Source organism: Schistocerca piceifrons, chromosome 8 (assembly GCF_021461385.2).
Source record: "Schistocerca piceifrons isolate TAMUIC-IGC-003096 chromosome 8, iqSchPice1.1, whole genome shotgun sequence".
NCBI classification, from domain to species: Eukaryota; Metazoa; Arthropoda; class Insecta; order Orthoptera; family Acrididae; genus Schistocerca; species Schistocerca piceifrons.
In genome coordinates, this window is record NC_060145.1 from 322,544,656 (window position 1) to 322,562,021 (window position 17,366).

The 17,366-nt window shown below is 40.4% G+C and overlaps 1 protein-coding gene across 1 annotated transcript in view; it reads right to left on the reverse strand.

Annotated features, from left to right (window-relative positions):
* Window positions 1–17,366, reverse strand: part of LOC124712320 (transcription factor SOX-8-like) — an 83,237-nt gene that overhangs the window by 15,220 nt on the left and 50,651 nt on the right. Inside the window, exon 3 of the mRNA XM_047242614.1 lies at window positions 5,534–5,631. Coding sequence (XP_047098570.1) covers window positions 5,534–5,631 — 98 coding nt within the window. The remainder of the gene's footprint in view (window positions 1–5,533; window positions 5,632–17,366) is intronic.

Sequence of the window (17,366 nt, forward strand, 5' to 3'; positions counted from 1 at the left end):
CAGAACATGTCCTACCAACCGATCCCTTCTTCTGGTCAAGTTGTGCCACAAACTTCTCTTCTCCCCAATCCTATTCAATACTTCCTCATTAGTTATGTGATCTACCCATCTAATCTTCAGCATTCTTCTGTAGCACCACATTTCGAAAGCTTCTATTCTCTTCTTGTCCAAACTATTTATCGTCCATGTTTCACTTCCATACATGGCTACACTCCATACGAATACTTTCAGAAATGACTTCCTGACACTTAAATCAATACTGGATGTTAACAAATTTCTCTTCTTCAGAAACGCTTTCCTTGCCATTGCCAGCCTACATTTTATATCCTCTCTACTTCGACCATCATCAGTTATTTTGCTCCCCAAATAGCAAAACTCCTTTACTACTTTAAGTGCCTCATTTCCTAATCTAATTCCCTCAGCATCACCCGACTTAATTAGACTACATTCCATTATCCTTGTTTTGCTTTTGTTGATGTTCATCTTATATCCTCCTTTCAAGACACTGTCCATTCCATTCAACTGCTCTTCCAAGTCCTTTGCTGTCTCTGACAGAATTACAATGTCATCGGCGAACCTCAAAGTTTTTATTTCTTCTCCATGAATTTTAATACCTACTCCGAATTTTTCTTTTGTTTCCTTTACTGCTTGCTCAATATACAGATTGAACAACATCGGGGACGGGCTACAACCGTGTCTTACTCCCTTCCCAACCACTGCTTCCCTTTCATGTCCCTCGACTCTTATAACTGCCATCTGGTTTCTGTACAAATTGTAAATAGCCTTTCGCTCCCTGTATTTTACCCCTGCCACCTTTAGAATTTGAAAGAGAGTATTCCAGTCAACACTGTCAAAAGCTTTCTCTAAGTCTACAAATGCTAGAAACGTAGGTTTGCCTTTCCTTAATCTTTCTTCTAAGATAAGTCGTAAGGTCAGTATTGCCTCACGTGTTCCAGTGTTTCTACGGAATCCAAACTGATCTTCCCCGAGGTTGGCTTCTACTTGTTTTTCCATTCGTCTGTAAAGAATTCGTGTTAGTATTTTGCAGCTGTGACTTATTGAGCTGATAGTTCGGTAATTTTCACATCTGTCAACACCTGCTTTCTTTGGGATTGGAATTATTATATTCTTCTTGAAGTCTGAGGGTATTTCGCCTGTTTCATACATCTTGCTCACCAGATGGTAGAGTTTTGTCAGGACTGGCTCTCCCACGGCCGTCAGTAGTTCCAATGGAATATTGTCTACTCCGGGGGCCTTGTTTCGACTCAGGTCTTTCAGTGCTCTATCAAACTCTTCACGCAGTATCGTATCTCCAATTTCATCTTCATCTACATCCTTTTCCATTTCCATAATATTGTCCTCAAGTACATCGCCCTTGTATAGACCCTCTATATACTCCTTCCACCTTTCTGCTTTCCCTTCTTTGCTTAGAACTGGGTTTCCATCTGAACTCTTGATATTCATACAAGTCATTCTCTTATCTCCAAAGGTCTCTTTAATTTTCCTGTAGGCGGTATCTATCTTACCCCTAGTGAGATGGGCCTCTACATCCTTACATTTGTCCTCTAGCCATTCCTGCTTAGCCATTTTGCACTTCCTGTCGATCTCATTTTTGAGACGTTTGTATTCCTTTTTGCCTGTTTCACTTACTGCATTTTTATATTTTCTCCTTTCATCAATTAAATTCAATATTTCTTCTGTTACCCAAGGATTTCTACTAGCCCTCGTCTTTTTACCTACTTGATCCTCTGCTGCCTTCACTACTTCATCCCTCAAAGCTACCCATTCTTCTTCTACTGTATTTATTTCCCCCATTCCTGTCAATTGCTCCCTTATGCTCTCCCTGAATCTCTGTACAACCTATGGTTCTTTTAGTTTATCCAGGTCCCATCTCCTTAAATTCCCACCTTTTTGCAGTTTCTTCAGTTTTAATCTACAGGTCATAACCAATAAATTGTGGTCAGAGTCCACATCTGCCCCTGGAAATGTCTTACAATTTAAAACCTGGTTCCTAAATCTCTGTCTTACCATTATATAATCTATCTGATACCTTTTAGTATCTCCAGGGTTCTTCCATGTATACAACCTTCTTTCATGATTCTTAAACCAAGTGTTAGTTATGATTATGTTGTGCTCTGTGCAAAATTCTACCAGGCGGCTTCCTCTTTCATTTCTGTCCCCCAATCCATATTCACCTACTATGTTTCCTTCTCTCCCTTTTGCTACACTCGAATTCCAGTCACCCATGACTATTAAATTTTCGTCTCCCTTCACAATCTGAATAATTTCTTTTATTTCATCATACATTTCTTCAATTTCTTCGTCATCTGCAGAGCTAGTTGGCATATAAACTTGTACTACTGTAGTAGGCGTGGGCTTCGTATCTATCTTGGCCACAATAATGCGTTCACTATGCTGTTTGTAGTAGCTTACCCGCATTCCTATTTTCCTATTCATTATTAAACCTACTCCTGCATTACCCCTATTTGATTTTGTGTTTATAACCCTGTAGTCACCTGACCAGAAGTCTTGTTCCTCCTGCCACCGATCTTCACTAATTCCCACTATATCTAACTTCAACCTATCCATTTCCCTTTTTAAATTTTCTAACCTACCTGCCCGATTAAGGGATCTGACATTCCACGCTCCGATCCGTAGAATGCCAGTTTTCTTTCTCCTGATAACGACATCCTCCTGAGTAGTCCCCGCCCGGAGATCCGAATGGGGGACTATTTTACCTCCGGAATATTTTACCCAAGAGGACGCCATCATCATGTAATCATACAGTAAAGCTGCATGCCCTCGGGAAAAATTACGGCTGTAGTTTCCCCTTGCTTTCAGCCGTTCGCAGTACCAGCACAGCAAGGCCGTTTTGGTTATTGTTACAAGGCCAGATCAGTCAATCATCCAGACTGTTGCCCTTGCAACTACTGAAAAGGCTGCTGCCCCTCTTCAGGAACCACACGTTTGTCTAAGTTGAATTTAAGGCTTTTAGATTAGACTGATTTAGCGTGTAACCGAAGTTTAACGAATTCCTTTTAGCACTCATGTAGATGACCTCACACTTTTTGTTATTTAGGGTCAACTGCCAATTTTCGCACCATTCTGATAACTTTTCTAAATCGTTTTGCAATTTGTTTTGATCTTCTGATGATTTTATTAGTCGATAAACGACAGCGTCGTCTGCAAACAACCTAAGACGGCTGCTCAGATTGTCTTCCAAATTGTTTATATACATAAGGAATAGCAAAGGGCCTATAACACTACCTTGTGGAACGCCAGAAATCACTTCTGTTTTACTCTATGACTTTCCGGCAATTACTACGAACTGTGACCTCTCTGACAGGAAATCACAAATCCAGTGACATAACTCAGACAATATTCCATAAGCACGCAATTTGACTACAAGCCGCTTGTGTGGTACAGTGTCAATATACTGGAGCTTCTGTTACGTTGTTTAACCTAGATGCAAGTGAAAAAATTGGCGAACCACCTTTGCCGACATCAAATCTGCTTCTCACTGTATGCAACGGAGACAGCATTTCTATGCTTCAAACATGCCACTTAACTGCAAAATACAAAATCGACTACGGAAGTAGCGCGATCACACAAATAGTAAAAGTTAATGGTTTAAATTAAAATACATACCGCATACTTACAAGAAAAGCTTTCACATATAATAGATTGACAAAAATATTTTCCTGGTACTTCCGAGGGCGTGATAGGCAGAGTCCTACGAACACAGCTTAAACTGCAGCAGTTGAATATTTCCGACAAGCACGATTACAAATTTCAGTCCGTGCACCTAACACTTCTTCGGTTGCCTGCTGAGAACAAGTCCCGTTGAGCACTACTTCCTTTCCATGGAAAAGCCAACTATGTGAGCAGTTGCTCGGAAAATCGCTTCACACTTTTTTTTAAGGATAATAACACTTTTTGTCATCGTTATTGCATAATTTGTAATCCTTGAAAGAACTAAAATAAATATGAAAATTAACATTGAAATTTGGTCCTTTTTTAGGGTTCGTCACCCTTTGAGATATATCAAACACGAATGCACCAGCAAAATATATTTTTTCGAGTGGCTAGTCCTCAGTGTTAAGTTTTGAATGAGAGTCTAACGCTCCGTGATTTACGAAATTCATCTCACATTCTCACATGTAATGTAATTCATCTTGCGTAAAAGGAAATTTACTTGAAAGTAACGCTTCTCAAATCACAATTCGCAATATTTTCCCGCAATGTTACAAACGGAAACGGTTGTGACGTCACGCTCATAGAGACGAGGCCTACGAGAAGCAAAGGTTTCTGTGCTTGAAATTGGGCCATTGATATGGTTATGAGAATGGCTGACCCACGGAAGAGAGGGAGAGGGAAGCTATAGTGCCACGTTTCATAATCATTGAGATCATTAGAGGTGGAGCACACACTCTGACAGGCAAGCCTGAGAAACCCAGTCGGCTGTAGAATCGGCAGGATCCTAGAAGAAGAGTGGTTCTGACTATTTCCTGTGGTTAATCATCAATCGTGTAATCAAATTCACGATGCATACATAATATGTCACATTTGTAGCTGTGATGGTGAAACGTGTAGAGTGCTAGACTCCAGTCCCGGTGGTCGTAGGTTCATCCCAGATGGGGGATGGGATTTCCTCCTTGTTCCAGTTTCTCCAAGACGGCCGCTGGTCCACTCAACCCAAAAATCAACGTAAGCCGTGGATTTGCTTAGCGAATCTTCAGGGGCAAACAATTAACATGCATTGATTTCTGCCAATTTACTCTGCAGTCGTTGACACAGTCTGATGACTCCAAATACAGATCTTGTGAAAAATTCCGATTGCGAACTTCTAAATCAAGCATCGACGAAGGCAGTGTATATGATTAGCTTATCTTCAAAGACAAAAAATTAACACACTAATTTCTAACACTCTACCCGGCAATCGTTAACGCTACTACAGATCTTGTGAATAATTACGATACCTGATTTCTATATTAAACATCAACGGAATCTCTGGATTTTATTAGTGTATCATCAACGACAAAACATTGATATACTTTGATTTTCGCCACTTGATCCCGGAATCGTTAAAATGTCAAAGAGTTACTTTCTTGAACTGAGTAACTTCAGAGTTGTTATTTTGGAGCATGGAGACGTTAACGGTTTTGTTCTACGGGCAGAGTCAACATTTAAAATAGCTAACAGTAACTGCGTGATTCATTGAACATATAAATAAACGGGTACTGTAACGAGATCCAAGTCAACATTTCTCGAAGTAGATCAACGGCAAACAAGTTTCCTTCAAAATACCCGTCAGAAAAGTCTTACCAGATTACTTAAATAACATCTCAAATACCGGTGAATTCCAAGTCACGTACTCCATTAACAGCAGTGCTACGCTGTTAAAACGATAAGACTGGGCACCAGTATCTAAAATACATACTTGAATTGTAAGGAACGCAATCTGAATGGCCATGTTACCCAGCCCCACTACGGAAAAGCTGTGAAATATTATATAATGGAAGTGTGTACTCACTCGGGTACTTCCGCTTGTGTTCAGCGTCCACTTGCCTAGCTTGGGCGAAGTACTGGTCCTTGTCGGCCTTGGTCATTGATTTCCACATTGCACCGAGCCTGTAACACGGAGAAACTCGCCGTAAGCAATTTAGATAGTAATGCTTTTTAGCCACGCTACGGATCGATGCTAGATTCAAACGTTCCCTGAATTACAAAATACCAAATGATCCCGAGAAAACAATGAACGCCAAAAATCATTTGATGTGTCAAAAGCCGACAGTTTTCCGCATAGCAGGTGATGAGGATGGCGCCACAAAATACTTCAAGCGAAATCCAAACTGGGTGGATTGAGTAGTTCAGTAGATGCTGTTGCCAGTCCCAAGCCTACATAAAGGAAGAGAGTTGGAGTACAGGCGAACCGTAAAAATGTACCCATCCAGTGGATACCAAGCTTTTGAGGTGCTGGTCTCTTTCTTCTGATATTTACCTTACTTCTAGGCAAGGGGATAAGAGAATGAAAAATTCGATAGAATGCAGCGAAGCATACGTGAATATCAGAAAGACAGATGGGACCTACGAGAAATTAAATAATTCTTTGGAGAAAAAGAGATGCATCTGTACGAATATCAAGGTAGGCCGGTACTAAGCAAAGAAGAGAAAGCTGAAAACTGAAAGGACATGTATTGGGGCTGTACAAAGGGAACAAACTTGAAAACAATTCTATGGAGAGACAAGAAGAAGAAGAAGAAGCAGATGGAGATGAGATAGGAGATACAGTATTGCGAAAAGAATTCGACAGAGCACTGAAAGACCTACGTCGAAACAAGGCACCTGAGAACTGTTCAGATTATTAAGAGAACAAACCATGACGTACAATGGAACACTACCAATCATCAATAAACGATCTTGATAAAAGTTGGCGGATGTGTAGAGGGTCAAAATAATGTAATACGTTATTTTTTTGTTTGCGCCTAGTTTTACTTTTAAGGGGTAAAATACACCCTGAAAAGTAGTTTGGCATAATAGGTTTGGAGGGTATCAAGTTTTAGCAACAACTTGATATGCTTCAGGCACTAAAATAAAATTGTGGATTCCTAAATAAAGAAAAGAAATAAATTTAATAAGTATTCAGCTTCACAAAAATTATGTAGCAAATAAATTTAATAAACATTCAGCTTCACAAAAAATATGTAGCAGTCTCTAGTACAGTTAAATAGTTAAATTTAGCAATTAACCTGTCACAGACAGGTTTCAAATCACCAAATAAACAGCGGAATAAATATTTAAACACTGCAGACATAATCAAGAAAATTTCAAATTTATGGCGCAATTTTTGCACCTTACCCAAAGAGACGCCAAAACGAAAACAAGTTTTTCTAATAGAATGAAACGTGCTCTATTGAATAGTGTTAATGAATGTAATGTGACAGGTGTCCATTTTGAGACACATGACTTTGAACTCGGGTATATGTTGATACATTCATGTTTTTTAGTCAATTTACAGGATGGTAGCACGATTATTCAACACACAAGCCAGGCCCAAATTTGTGATTACTAAACACCCAGACAGACAACAGTTTGGCAAAAAACCAGGTACATAGCGCACTTTCTCCACTACATACGCCTTGTTAAAGTATGGGGAAAATTTCTCGCGACGTGATCTGTCGCCCACTTTGAACTGTGATTATGCCAAATGCATTGTTTTCCGAACTCTACTTCCATCATTTTTGTGTAGGGCACAAAAAGTTGTACGACTATACCCAGAAGCAAGAGTCTAGCTCTTTTACATTAGGAACAGTGGAATGCCAAACTTGAAGATTTCTTCGCGACTTTTCAGTCTCGGTAAAAGTGCTCTTCACAAAAGTGGCTCCAGCACCTCAACCAAGTTACAGGTGAGCCCTGAAACTCTGCATAAGTTCACGTACGGCCCTCAGGTACAAACTTTACAAAATTCATCAAAATTGAAGATGGCTGAGCTCGGAGCCCTAGGACACTTCACGTGGAATGACCCTAATGAGTTTTGCTATATGGTAAGCAAAACAACTGGTGATTGTTGAAGTAGAGAGCGCATAAAATGAAGACTGGGGACATAAAATGTAGACTGGCTATGACAAAGAAAGCGTTTCTGAAGAAGAGAAATTTGTTGACATCGAGTATAGGTTTCAGTCACTTTTGAAAGTATTTTTATCATGTGTAACCCTGTGTGGAAGTGAAACATGGATGATAAATCGTTTAGACAAGATGAGAATAGGAGTTTTCGAAATGTGGTGCTACAGAAGACTGCTGTAGATTAGACGGGTAGATCACGTAACTAATGAGAAAGTACTGAACAGAACTGGGGAGAAGAGGAATTTGTGGCACAACTTGATTAGAAGAAGGGATCGGTGGGTAGGGCAAGTTTTGAGGCATTAAGGGATTACCAACTTTGTATTGCAGGGAAGCGTGGAAGGAAAAAATCGTAGAAGGAGACCAAGAGCTGAATACAGTAAGGAGATTCAGAAGGATGCAGGTTGCAGTAGTTACTTGGAGATGAAGAGGCTTGCACAGGGCAGAGTAACATGGAGAGCTGTATCAAACCAGTCTCGACTGAAGACCACAACAACAACAATACTAAACCACAGTGGCATGTGTTATTTTAAAATAGATATAACTATACTTCATTCATGTTTATGGAATTATTTAAGCTTTGTGACCATGTTCTGAATTTAAGAAATAAATGATGTAAACATCTGAATGTGAAAGTGTTTAGGGAAAATGATATGTTTATTACTACGCTTTGTGTGTGAGACAAATTTCCAGCAAAAATGATTAAAGTAAGTGACCTAATCTCACTGGCACATCCAAAAGATAATACTCTAGATACTTCAGATCAATGTAATGCACCTGATGATGGCAGCATGCTACTGAAACGGATCGTACTAATAAATATTAGTAAAGAATGACTGAAGCAGTTAAAAAATTATTTCATAAATACAACTATTTCTTGAAATAGGGATGTGGGCCATTTTTCACTCAAATACGGTCAGAGAGTTCTATTTGCTGTAAATTGACTTCCAGGACTTCAAGATTCGGGAGCTGTTACGAATAAAAAATTCGAGTTTTTTTACAAGAGATGCCTCTGGATGCGTGCATATCATTCGAGTCTTGTTATCGGAGAAATTTTAAGTTCTATTGCTCAATGGTAATGCCTGACTACAAATGCAAAGGTCTTGTTCGATCCCCAGTCAGTCCTAGCGTTTTTATCTGTCACTTGCCACTTCTTTCCCCTCTGGGCAATTTTTGTTGATCTGAAAACTGCCGAACAGCACCGTGGTTCGGAATCCACATTAAACTGTAGGTCCCCACTTGTCTGCGTGGGTTACGTCAGCTCAAAGGTCGGAGGAAGGCAACGGCATACCACCTCCAACAGGACAGTACCTAGTGTAGCACTGTGGTATTCAAAACAATCTTCGGACTGATGACTACTTTACTTATTATAATTCTATTTTATTATCAAATTGAAGGATTAATTAACAAAGATATACTCATAATTTTCTAATGAAAGCAACATCTTTCATCTTTATTTTTAATTACCAATTGCAAGAAAATGTGAGTATTCATAATGAATTAAAATTTAATATAACAATATGAAACAACAAATAGAAAATAAAATCCTTTTTCTTTCTACTCTTTACGAATGAATACGTAAGCATAACATCTAAAACAGTTTATTCATTCGAGGGGACTTCAAAAAATAATTAATAATTAGTATGGCAGATCAAATACATGTTATCGAATACTTCACTACACATGAAACTGACACATATGCATGACACTATTTTGCAACAAAGTCGCCAAGTCTCTGTAAACAAAAGTCTGAATGTTCCACCAATTCATTTATTCTTTGACAACAGAAAACCGGTGCTTGGCAGCGGTGCCCTTCGGAAACCGCTGGGCGCACAGCCTCGTCGTTGGAAAGTCTCTTTCCCCCAGCAGTTATTTGAACTTGCCGTAAAAATTGCCTGGAGCCTCTCGTCTGTGATCGATGTCGATGTCTTTCCTTCCTGATCAGCAACATCCACGTCTGTGCAGCCTCGGTAAAATCTTTGACACAATTTCACTGCTGTTGGACGCGATATTGCATTGGTCCATATATCAATCACACTAAATCTGTGGACAATTTCGACGTTTTGCCCACAAGAATCGTACTGTTGCCCCGTTTGAGTACGTTTCCGGCTACTACGTCACTACACTCACATCCTGTTATGTGTTACCTGTACGGCAGCAGAATCCGCCCCAATAGCTGAACGGCTGCCGGCACGGTAGCTCAGCGTGTTCGGTCAGAGGGTTAGCTGCCCTCTGTAATAAAAAAAACTGAGCTAATCGATCAACAACAAACTTAAAACGGGTGTCTAACGACGCCCGCCCCGAGCAGATGCAACGAACGAAAGCGAACAAAAATGAGATTTAAAAAACAAAAAGCTCAGCGCGTTGGAATGCTACCCACGGAGCCCCGGGTTCGATTCCCGGATAGGGTGGGAGATTTTCTCCCCTCAGCGACTGAGTGTTGTGCTGTCCTCTTCATCATTTCATCCACATTCTCGACGCGCAAGTCGCCCAATGTGGCGCCCCACTCAGTAAGTCTTGCACTTGGCGGCCAAATTTCCGGCCACTGACGCCATACGATCATTTATTACTTTTTGAAGTCCCTTACGTATACAGCTTTTGGGTAAAATTGAAACAGGGGATAGTGGGCCCACAACAGATTACATCAAAATAGGAAACTAATGGTCGGAAATGCGTATTTACTGTGTTATGCACATACACAGCGTACATCACATAACGAAAAAGTACACAGTAACTGTTCAAAGCGACGACTACCAGTATCAATGCATGTATTGGGATGGCGTATACAGTTCTGCTTCACTCTCGCAAAAATCCTGGGTGTCTATTGTAAACTGAAACAGGCAGCGGGTGAAAAACAGCGTCACCCCTGACCACCAAACAGACTTGATGTATATAATTTAGCTCATAGCACGTGTCGTGTGACGACCGCACCGGCGCGTTAGCCTGTACCAAACGCACACCACTATCACCTGATGTCAGTTGTCCATTGCATCAGACAGCTTGTGATGTGTTAGTGGTGAGGCGTGTTACTGTGTACAGTGCACCACGCGTGGTCAAAAATGGAAAGTTACTCATCACGAAAGTTGACACACATGCATTTAACGTACGGTGCGGCAGGATGTAGTGCCCCAACGGGGGTTATCCTAATCGGAAGAATTTTATCTCCGTGGGTGCCAACTTACGAGTGGCGGGGTCGTTCGCACCACAGAGAACCGGCCAAGATTCCCGCCATGACACATCCAAACACCAGATTTAGGTTGCACTGCCGATCACCTAGCAATAAGCACCCGTCAACTTGCCCGTCAAATGCACACTTCGCAGAATGCAGCGAGGAGAGTACTGGTGGAACATGTATTACACCCCCATCATAAAGATCGTGTGCAAGCACTGAGAGCAATGGATTTTGAGCCCCACGTTCACTTCCGTAAATGGTTTGTCCACCACAGTGTTGTAGTTCCGAACTTTGTAGTTTGTGTTGTTCACGGATGAGGCTTCATTCACCCGTGATGATGTTTTAAACAACCGCTACATCCATGTCTGGAGTGAGGGCAATCCCCGCACCGACCACATCGGTGGCCACCAGGCAGGACTCTCTTGCCAATGTATTATCTTTAAGGTCGTTAGCGATTTAGCTCAAACTAGTGTTGTAGGGAATCGAGTGTGACCCTTCTGCAAGAATTATCCCGACATTCGCTCAAAGTAATTCAGGAAATCCGTGGGAAACAAACTCTAATTCGTCTCGACAGATGGTTAACTGAACTTGTGTGTGTGTGTGTCAGTCATTATTGTTTTGAGTAAAGTTTCTCTTCCTTAAGTATTGTGGCAACCAATAATTTACGTTTCATAGACGGTGGAGACCTGATTGACGTCATGGTGCATCCACTCTCGTTGCATTACCAAAGTAATGAGGATGCTCCTCTGTCTGTTAAAATTCTGATATTAACAGATGCTAAAGTTCTAGTAAGTACGAGGAAAGAAACGGCTCACACATTCGACTTGAATTGTTTCGATGAAACACTACTGTGCTGAACTGTAGTGGTCGTATTAGAATCTATCTTTTATCGTTGCTGCTACTCTACTGTGCTAATCTGTAATGGTCGTATTAGAATCTATCTTTTATCGTTGCTGCTACTCGTGTGATGGATTTCCTCCAAGGTCAATATTGACACTGTGCTAACAGTTAAAAATACAGTACAAAAATGGTTTTCACGCCATTTTCCATAAAAATTTTGGCAGTGGTGACTATGATGTGAAGTTCGTTTATTTGTTACTTATAATTAGTAACTTTTAATTTCAACTGTCAGCGTATTTATATCAGGATCTCCCCCACATTGTTCTCAGTTTGAGCAGCATCACTATTGATCCATAACGTTCGTTTACGGAGAAATGACACAGTTGGAAAATGGCAAAGTTGAGAAAAAAATTGTATTAATTTTATACTTTAAGTCCCTCTGGATTACCATAAATTACCAAGAAAATGTGGTATGAAACCTTATTTGCTGCCTCTACTGGTCCACGTTCCAAGGTGTTCCTGCGAGATGTGCTGCCACTGTTCTTTGAGACAGTATTACGAATACTTAGATTTTCATGCGATTAGCAATTAAAACGGAATGACGTAATTTTTATTATAAATTTGGATTAATATTTGTTAATTAATATTTCAACATGATAATAAATGCAAAATGCAAATAAAAGTAGAGTTTGTCCAACGAGAATCGAACCAGTGACCTTGCGGTAACAAAACTACAACGCTATACACGTGCACTCTGTCAATATCATAATATCTTTTTTCCGCGAATCGATGTGGTTTCAACACGACGGCACACCAGGCCACTTCGATGCTAATGTTCGCTAGCACCGGAATAACACGTACTCTCATCGTTGGATTGGAAGTGGGAGGTCCTGTCCCGTGGCCACAGCGGTCGTCCGATCTCACACCTCTGAACTTTTCCCCCCGTGGCTACAAGACGCCGGTGTATGAAGCCAAAAAGATACGGATGAAGACCGACTTGTTACGGTCCAAGCTGCCTGTCTTCTGGTTCAGGGATCATTGAGAGAGTGCAGCAGAACGTCATGCGCCGTTGCCACGCATGAATTGAGACTGGCGGTAGTCAGTTTGAACAATTAGTCTGAGCTACGTTGTTGTTACGTGGCGTATGCTATGTTGTATGTCCACAACATAATAAATATCCAACCATTAGGTCCCGCCCGAACAGGCCGTGAAGGTCCAACGGTATCGACCGGCCGTCGTCTCATCCTCAGATGGGGAGATGGAAGTACATGTGGTCAGCACACCGCTCTCGCGGCCGAATGTCAGTTTACGAGACCGGAGCCGCCACTTCTCAACCAAGTAGCTCCTCAGTTTGTCTCACAAGGGCTGAGTGCACCCCGCTCACCAACAGCCCTCGGCAACCGGGTGTCACCCATCCAAATACTAGCCCAGCCTGACAGCGCTTAACTTCAGTAATATGACGAGAACCGATGTTACCACTGCTGCAAGGACGTTGGCCCATTGGTTCCCTACCTTAATATAATCGTTTTCGGACCCACTATCACTTGTTTCAGTGTGACCCAAAAGGCTTTGAACATCCTGTTTATGATTGTATCAGACAGCAATATGACATTTCGAATTTTTGTACCAAATTGTAATCTGTTATGAAGACTTAGATTTTTATGCTATTAGCAATTAAAACAGAATGATGTAATTTTTATTACAAATTTGGATTAGTATTTGTTAATTAATATTTCGAAATGATAATAAATGCACAATTCAAATAAAAATAGAGTGCGTCTAACAAGAAGCGAACCAGTGACCTCTCGGTTACAAGACTACCGCGCTGCACACGCACTCTCTGTCAATATCTCAAGTTTGTACTCAACATCGCTCGGAAATTTTCAGTTTACGCTTATTTCACGTCCGGCAATGATTTAGTCATATGAAAAACGTCAAGCTGTAGCGTGGTAACAAGATCATGAAATTAAACTTTACAGTTCCTCAACAACTGGCTGGCTAGGTTTAAAGATCGGAGGAAGAAACTGCATACGAGCTCCAACAGAACTATCCCTAGTAAATCCCCATCCTGTTGGAACCAAACTTCTGTTTGAGGATACTTTCCTTTTGTTCTTGCAGCGTGGAGTAGACGCGTGGACTGGGGCGTTCGGTCACGGTTCGCGCGGCTCCTCCCGTCGGAGGTTCGAGTCCTCCCTCGGGCATGAGTGTGTGTGTTGTCCTTAGCGTAAGTTAGTTTAAGTTAGATTAAGTAGTGTGTAAGCTTAGGGACCGATGACCTAAGCAGTTTGGTCCCATAAGATCTTGTCAAAAACTTCCGAAAAAATTTGCGTTTGTTCCTCACACTTTAGGAAGAGGAACTGGGTATTAACAAAGTTTGTATCACTTACAAACTGTTAGATAAACAGGCATTCAAAGTGAATGACTGCAGAGGATTTCACTGATAATTCTGTCTGACGCCTGTCTTCTGCAAATTATCATCATTGCAGATGAGACCTTGTGCTAACAGTTCGATCCACCGTAGTGCAGGCAGCTATCATCAACGCAGTACACAGCTACCTACATCCATCAAAGTTTTTCAGAAATCTTAAAGTGTGGAACCTGTACACTCGAAAAAATTTCAATAATAAGACTTCGATGATTGTTGCTAGAGTCTTTACATACGTTACTACAAGTGTGTTACAGTGACTGGAGGTTATTTTGAATATGGTTGATGATATTTTTTTGTTTACTACGATTTATTTATTTTATAACAAACAAGTCACTGTATTCTGAATATGAACCTTGTTCAGCAGCCACCTCACTACATCACTTTGGCATTTTCGATCGCTGAACTGAGGCAGCTTTCAGCAGATCGGCTTCTGTTTTTAGTGGATTTTTTCTATAACAGACGGGCCAACACATCAGTATTCCTAATTCATACGGATACTTGTCTACTTCCAGTTCCTTTACTCCAGGGTATTTCATGTCAAACGTACTTGCTAATTAGTTGTAATCCAGATGGTCTTAAAATATAAAATTAACACTAATTTTTCCTGAACTGTGCCATTTTTCAGGCCGACGGAGGTGGCGCAGCTGTTACCAAACTGGACTCGTATTCAGGAGGACGTCGGTTCAAATTCGCGTCCGGCCATCCTGATTTATGTTTTACATGATTTCCTTTAATCAATTCAGGTAAATGTCGGGATAATTCCTTTGAAAGAGCACACCCGACTTCCTTCTCCATCTTTCCTTATTCCGATGGGACTGATGACCTCGCTGTTTTGGATGCCTCCCCCAAATCAATGAACCAACCATTTTTCGGCAACTGAGCATTATGGATCAATAGTGATGGTACACAAACTAGGAACGATGTGGGGAAAATCCTGATATAAATACGCTCATACACTACAAAGTAAAAGTCGCTAATTATAAGTCTTAAATAAACGAACTTCACCTCGGAATAGCTACTGGTAAATTTTTATAGGAAACGTCGTAAAAACTTTGGAAACACAAGTGCAGTAACTCTTTTATGTCCTATATTTTTAAGAGTTACCACAGTGTCAACATTGACCTTGGAGGAAATCCATCACACGAGTAGCAGCAATGATAAAACGATAGATTGTAATACGGCCACTACGAATTACTACACTCATGTTTCACCGAAACGATTCTAGCCGAATTTGTAAGCCGTTTCTTTCATCGTAATTACTAGAGCTTTAGCATTTGCTACTACCTGAGTTTTAACGGGCAAAGGAGCATCCTCACTACTTTAGAAATGGAATGAGAGTGGACACACTTTGTAGTCAATTAGGTCTCCACCATGCATGAAACGTAAATTACTGGTTTCCATAATACTTACGGAACACAAGCTTTTCTGAAAGTAATAATGACTGATCCACATAGACATACGCAATCAACAGAGTTCAGTTAACCATCTGTCAAGGTGAATTAGTTTCTGTTTCCAACAGGTTTCCTAAATTACTGCAAGCGAATGTCGGGATAATTCCTGCAAAAAGGTCACATTCGATTCCCTACAACACTAGTTTGTGCTAAATCTCCTCTCCGCCTCGTGATGACTGGGTGTTGCGTGATGTCCTTAGGTTTAAGTAGTTCTAAGTTCTAGGGGACTGATGACCATAGATGTTAAGTCCCATAGTGCTCAGAGCCATTTGAACCATTTGCTAAATCTCTAACGACCTCAAAGTGGACGAGATGTTGAACCCCACCCCTCTCTTTCCTTCAAGTTCGGAGGTACTTTCAACTCAGAAAGGAGCTCAAGCGAAATTGTTTTTTCGACTTACGCGTGGCATCCATCCCTATTGTTCCGTTCCCCAACTATATTAAGTTACGGCCGAAGTTAGTAACTTTATATTACTTTTTACGTCAGAGTCAAAGTATTACTCGCCTACCAGAAAGTTACATTCTGGATACTGTCCACAATTTGTTACGCTTTAGGGTAATATCTTTCTCCTATTTTTCACCAATACGATATCGCATTCTTCGGCTCTTAGTGTCCTTAAAATGATGTTCTTATACGTATATTACCTAACTTCAAAGCGAAATAATGACATAAAACAACTTGTTACCTGTTTTTTACTTCTTGTACTTGTTTTAGCAAGGTTCCATGTTTATCACAATAAAGCCTCACAAGCATTTATTTTACAATTTACAAATATCAGTATTCCAAACTATATTCAATAAACTTCAATGGAATTAAATCGTCTCAGTTAATCAGTATCAATAAAATACTTACAACGCTCTCCATAACTAACAGGGGTCCACATAATGACTGTGTGGAGACGGATGAAATGCACAAACATGGGGAAAAAACAAGATGATCAAGTTATGCTGCTCCCAATGTGACCAAATGTCTCAAGATAACTGTATTTGACTGTCATCTCAAAACAGGTTTCCACACCAGCTGTGTCATAAGAGATTTGTAAGGTTGGTACCCTTTTAGACACGCAGTTGAGTGGATCTATAAAACGTGTAATAAATCTAAGGCTTCATGACTCCATTTGTAGGCATTAAAGCCACTCGTTGCCCACCTGTACAGTTCCAGATTAGTTAGCTCACTATAATTATGTGTTGTTATTATAACTACCTTCAGAAAGATTGTTAATTGCACTATCCATTCAAGCTGACCAACACCTCAATCTGAATAATAGTTAGCTGACACATTGCTTGTTGAAAAAACAAATAAAATTCTGACCTGAAGTACTTCAAGCAAACTTAAAACACAAACCGATTTATAACTCTTCCCTTATAGAATCTATCATTATCCTGCTATGACATCTCATTAATTTTTTTTTACTGTGGTGTGAAGGATATGCACAAGACACAATAATCAATTTTATGGGGGAAGTGCAATGGTAGAAATCGTGACAAAAAAGCTTATCATACTGCAGCGTCAGATTCATCATGAAACAACAAAAATTATAATCTATCTCATCTTACGAAACTCAAACCGTAACACAATTTCTGATCTGTAATCTTGCTTTAAATTAATAACGCATGTTGTAAGACACTACGACCATGGACTAACAAGAAACCAAATCAATAAACATGTTAAAAGGCAACAATATGCTATGGTAACACTCCATAACCCATCCATGAAGAAGGTTTAGATTTGGAACTGCAGAGATTAGGTTCGGGGCTGTGGATGTCAAAAGATGACATTGCACCAACAGACTCCTTATGGCAAGACAGTAAAGCACCTGGGAATCGAGTGGTGAAGGGGTTGAGACTAGTCTGA